The following is a 5,985-nucleotide window of genomic DNA, read 5'->3' as shown; positions in this document are numbered from 1 at the left end:
ATATATATATATATTACGTATATAAATATATTATTATATATATATATATAATATATAAATATAAATATATAGATATATATATATATAAATCTATAGATAGAGAGAGAGAGAAGAGAGAGAGAAAGAGAGAAGAAGACGAAGAGGAGAAGAGGGATATATATAATAGATAAATATATATATTATATAAATATATATGTATATATATATATAATTATATAACTATATATATATATACATAATATATATAATGATATATATATATATATATATATATATATATATGTTTGTAGTAATATATATATATATATATATATAAATACATATATATAAATAGACAAAATATAGTTTATATATATATATTATATATATACATATAAAATAATTATATATATATATATATCATAATATAATACTAGGTATATATATATATACCATATATATATATATATATATATATATAATTTATATATATATATAAAGTATATTTATTTATAATCTATATATATATATAAATATATATATATATATCTAATATAATATATATATATGTATATATATATAAAACCATAGTATATATATTATATATCAAATATATATATATATATATATATATATATATATATAGAGAGAGAGAGAGAGTGAGATATAGGGAGAGAGAGAGAGAGGTGGGGGGGGATATATATATATATATATATATATCTCACTCAATATATATATTATATATATACTATCACATATATTATATATATATATATATATATATATATATCTATAGATATAGATATATATGTGTATATATATATATATATATATATATATATATATATATATATATATATATATGCATACATATATATATACACACATTTATGCACAAACACGATGGATGTGTGTTTATTTTCTGCACTGTAGCTTTGATATTTAGTTCTTTTTATGCTCAAGGAATGAACGAACTCTCATCCAACCCCCAACTCCCCCCCCAAGGGCTTGGCAGGGAGGTACGAAGTCCACACCCGCTACGAGGACATCTGGACGGAAGTGCGACGAGGCACTGCTGTTAACCTGGAGTCCCGGAAGACACTGCAGTACCTGGTCACGACCCAACTGACCTCGCGCGGGGTCACTCCCATGAGGATTATCAAGGTAGGAAAAGGAGTGAGAAATGGCGTTAGTATGGGTATTCGTTAGTATGGGCATTTTCTTTTCTTTTCTTTTAGTTAAGATTCTGTTTTGCTGAAGAAAAAAAAAAAAATGGTTGAAACCATATATAAATTGTGTTGGAGTTCATAAGTATACACATCAATGTATTATGTATAAGCAATAGTCTGTGCATCGTATGTGTATGTGTTTATATTTGCTTGTGTGTGTATGTATTTGTATGAAGCCATTCAAAGTCTTCGCAATGAAAGACATGATAACGTATCCATTTCGAGTCCAATGGTTTTATTTATTATCTTCAAAGGTCACTAGGAACCGTATAACCGACTCTTACGTGCGGTGCCATTATTTTTTTTCTTTTTTATTAATTGTCTTCAAAGGTCACTAGGAACCGTATAACCGACTCTTACTATACCTTTTGTGCGTGCTGTGCCGATATTTTTTTTACAATGATGAAATAATAAATAGTCTTTAGTTGATTTAAAGTACTATGGAACCGACATTTCTTGTTTTTTGATACTGCAAGAGTATTTTTGATATTTTTCATATAATTTGATAAAGAGGATGATCAGAGGTATGAATTATGAATTTGGTTATAGTTCTATGATGAAAATCGTAATCAAGATATCGAGAGACTGATAGTTCCCTGCCTTCTTTACGCCGCAGTGCTGTTTTTTTCACTTCATGATTTTCTGTATCTTCATTCATCATTCATTCCTTACCCTTTTACCCATCTCATCTCTTTTTTAAGTTTCTATTCATTGATTTGTTAACCCATTCACTAATCAATATTTCACTAACTCATCCGCTCATCATTCCCTATCTTGTGAACGTAGACACTCAACATTCCTAATTTCATAATCCACTTCTCATTCATATTTTTCCCCCCGTAACACATCACATCACCCTCCATCATTACGCTATCATTCCCTAATTACCCATCAATCTATTTCCCCTCCTTTTTCCCCTCACAGGAATGCTTTTCCCCTCACGAGATCGGGGTGACCGTCCAGCGCAGTTCCCCCCTCAGGAGGAAATTCGACATTTGGGTCTTGAGGATGGTCGAAGCAGGGCTCATCGAACACTGGTTCCTCGACTCCCTCAGGATATCCAAAAAGGTAGATGGATAGGTAGATAGACGGATTAGAGAGAGAGAGATAATGGAGAGATAGATAGAAAAATAATTGAGATAGATGGATAGATGGGAATATTGATCGGTTCTTCAACTCCCTTGGGATATTCTAAAAGGTAGATGGATAGATAGATAGAAAAATAATAGAGATAGATACTTGAAGATAGATGGATAGATGGGAATATTGATAGGTTCTTCAAGTCCCTCAGGATATCCTAAAAGGTAGATGGATAGATAGATAGAAGAAGAAGAAAGATAGATACTTGATGATAGATGGATAGATGGGAATATTGATAGGTTCTTTAACTCTCTCAGGATATCCTAAAAGGTAGATGGATAGATAGATAGATAGATAGAACAGAGAGATAGATACTTGAAGATAGATGGATAGATGAGAATATTAATAGGTCTCTAGGTTTCATCGAATACTGATTCCTTGACTCCCTCAGAATATCCAAAAAGGTAGATGAATAGATAGATAGATAGATAAACAGATAGATACTGTAAAAATAAAAGTGGATAGTTAGGTCTCTAGGTCTTATCAAAGACTGATTCCTAGACTCCCTTGGGATATCGAAAACGGTGGAAATTGGACAGAAGTAGGTTGGACAGTTGGGTAGATAGACAGACAAACAGATAGATAGATAGATAGATAGATACTGTATCTTATGATTTCCGAGCGCGGTCAGGATTTTCAAGTAGGTCTGTTGGAGATAATTTGAGAAATCTATAAATAGATGGATAGACAAATAGATCGGTAAGTAGGTAGGCATTTCGCTAGATCGGCAGATACAGACAGATAGATCGACAGATTTATGGAGATAAAATGATCAGGAATAAGAAAAGAGGTATGTTAATATATAGAGAGTTATTGGAGAAAGGTTAATATCAAGTGGATAGATAGACGGATAGATAAATAAAGCGACAGATAGATTCTGTGGAAAGATAAATAACGAGACAAATAGACGGATAGATAAATAGATAGATAGGTGGTAGGTCATCATGAAGTCCCTGGGCATAATGGAATCCGGACTCGCTCAGAATATCCAAGAAATTGAGATAATAAAAGAATGGACAGATCGATCGATAGATAGATGGAGTGATGGGTAGGTAGATAGACATATATGTAGGTAGATAGAGATAGGTTAGTATAAATATAGGGGTGGTTAGACAGATGAATAGAAAGATAGAGATATAGAAATTAAGATAGATAGATGGATAGATTTATACTGAAAAAACAACAGATAGATACAAATAGACAGGCTGATAAATGTATAAAAATATATCTTAGATCTGCAGATACTTTAATAGACGGATGGAGGAACTGATCGATGGATGAAGAGAGAGTGAATATCAGATTTAATGTTATAAGGATATGAATTAAAGATTAGATAGACATTTTGGTTTTGATCCAACGAAAATTCTCTTTCTATTTGTCCATTCGTCTCATTTCCCTACTCCATAATTTCTACATAAAGAAAAATCTTCCTGGAAAAAAAACGAAGACTCAAAAACAGTACATTTTCTATAAAGCAACCAATCTCACTTTCAATTTCACAGGACGCAATGGAAAATCAGAAAACCCCAAACTCGAAAACAGGAGGCAAAACAAACACGAAAGGAACTACTTCAGCTGAGCAAAAAGAAGAAGACGAACCGGAAGACCAAGTGGCGGTCGCCGGAGTCCGATCTCGCTCCATCAACCTCGACCACATGCAGGGGATTTTCTTCGTCCTCTTCTTAGGCTACGTGGCTTCTGCTTTCATCTTCGCCGGGGAGGTTGTCTTGGCCAGGAAACGGTCGGGGGACGATCCCGGTTTCGACTGATGGTTAGGAAGACTTGCGCGGAATTTCGACTTGATTCATGAAGGGATAACGGACTTATAAGTGTGCTTGAATGTATGCAATGCTGAATATTTGAGATAAGATACACTTAAAAAGCAAATAGGTTTTAACCAGGAACATATACAAATGATTAAAGAAAAAGAGCCCTAACAATGCACGCACTTATTAGCAGAGGGTTAAATCTCACGCTAACTACCGTGGCCAAACACGTATTGTACGATGATTGTTTTGATTTCAAAAACGCACAGGATCCTAAATGAATGAATATATCTAAATCCAACATACGTGTATTAGGAGGACTGCTCATTCCTCAAAGAAATGCACATGATATAAAAACAAAACCCTGCACGTTGATATAGCACAAGAGAAGAAAAAGCAACATTGAATCTCCGTAAGATGTAAATACTGTTTCATCTTACCATATTATAATTTCGTGGGTATAACAATTCTCTATAGCATAAAAGCAATGTCAGAGTAAAGTTTTTGTTAAATCGCTAGTGAAGTTTATTTGATCATTATTATGATTAGGATTTTATCATATTATTATAATTTCTTAGACAAATTTCATCGTGTCTGCATATGAACCTAAAAATATAATAAAGAAATAGAGTAATAATGATATTAAAGAAAAAAAAAACATGAATTTAACCGTATTGAGACGGCAGAGAAACCCTTATGGATATACGTACACACGCACGCGCGCGCGCACACACACACACACACACACACACACACACACACACACACACACACACACACACACACACACACACACACGAGTACTACTCATCAGGCTCAGGATCATAATAATGTCCATGATAATAGTGATAATTAGGGTTATAATAACAATGATATTGATTCCAATAACAATAGTATGATGAAAACGATAACCATATTATGACATGATATTGAAAATAACGATGACAAGGATAATTTTGGTGATAACAACAATAACAACGAGGATGATGAAACAACAACAGTGGGAATGAAGATAATGATAAAGACATCAACGATGGTTGTAATAGTTATAGTAATCATGAAAAGTAATAATGATGAAGATGACACGGTATTTGTAACAAAAATAATGGATAGATAAATATAGAAGTAGATAAATAGATGCAAGTAATTTATATGAGCAAATCGAATAACTAGAATCATGATATTTATGACGTGTACTCAGAAGTGTCAAGAAAATCAGTGGAAGATAACGTTTAGATTAAAATTTCGTAATGTAGTGGTTTCGGGCCATAGAGAACAAGTAGAGGAAAAGGGAAAGGTAAACATGGAGGGAAGAAAAACAATACAATTATTATAATTGCTAGGTATTTAGTGAGTGAGTGACACACAGAGAGAGAGAGAGAGAGAGAATATTCAGTTGGTGACCGTATTCATTATGGCAACAATATTTGATATCACTTGTACTAAAGGTACGTGATTGTTAAAAAAAAAAAAAAAAAAAAAAAAAAAAAAAAAAAAAAAAAAAAAAAAATTGAAAGGAAAAAAGTAAAAAAATCAATAAAAAAATCAATATTGAAGATAATAATCACTGCGTCATGAACAACATCAAAATTAACAACAATAATGATGACAATGACAGTGATAAGAAGAATGATAGAAATGATGACACTGATAAAAACAATGATAAAAATTATACGCCTTTTTTGGAGTAGGCGGTGAACTGACTGACAAAAAATGGTAATGATGATGGTATTAATGATAATGATAATAATGATAATGTTGATGATAGCCATAACGATGATGAGGAAGTGAATGATTTCCATAATTATATTTATGAGGATAATAATGATAATGATAACAATAGTTTTAAAAATGATATGATAAAACAAACA

General features: G+C 32.0%; 1 protein-coding gene across 1 annotated transcript; it reads left to right on the top strand.

Annotated features, from left to right (window-relative positions):
• Window positions 1-984: 984 nt before the first annotated feature.
• LOC147466347 (uncharacterized) lies at window positions 985-4,247 on the top strand (the record flags this gene model as incomplete). Its single annotated transcript, XM_086535617.1, has 3 exons — window positions 985-1,143; window positions 2,133-2,276; window positions 3,851-4,247. Coding segments are annotated over 3 exons (570 nt in total), but the record flags the coding sequence as incomplete, so codon positions are not given.
• Between the last annotated feature and the right edge of the window lie 1,738 nt (window positions 4,248-5,985).

This window comes from Penaeus japonicus, unplaced genomic scaffold (genome assembly GCF_977035675.1).
Source record: "Penaeus japonicus unplaced genomic scaffold, GWHDUDI00000001_assembly GWHDUDI00001595, whole genome shotgun sequence".
NCBI classification, from domain to species: Eukaryota; Metazoa; Arthropoda; class Malacostraca; order Decapoda; family Penaeidae; genus Penaeus; species Penaeus japonicus.
The sequence above is the reverse complement of the archived record's forward strand: the minus strand, read 5'-3'. Positions and strand labels throughout refer to the sequence as shown.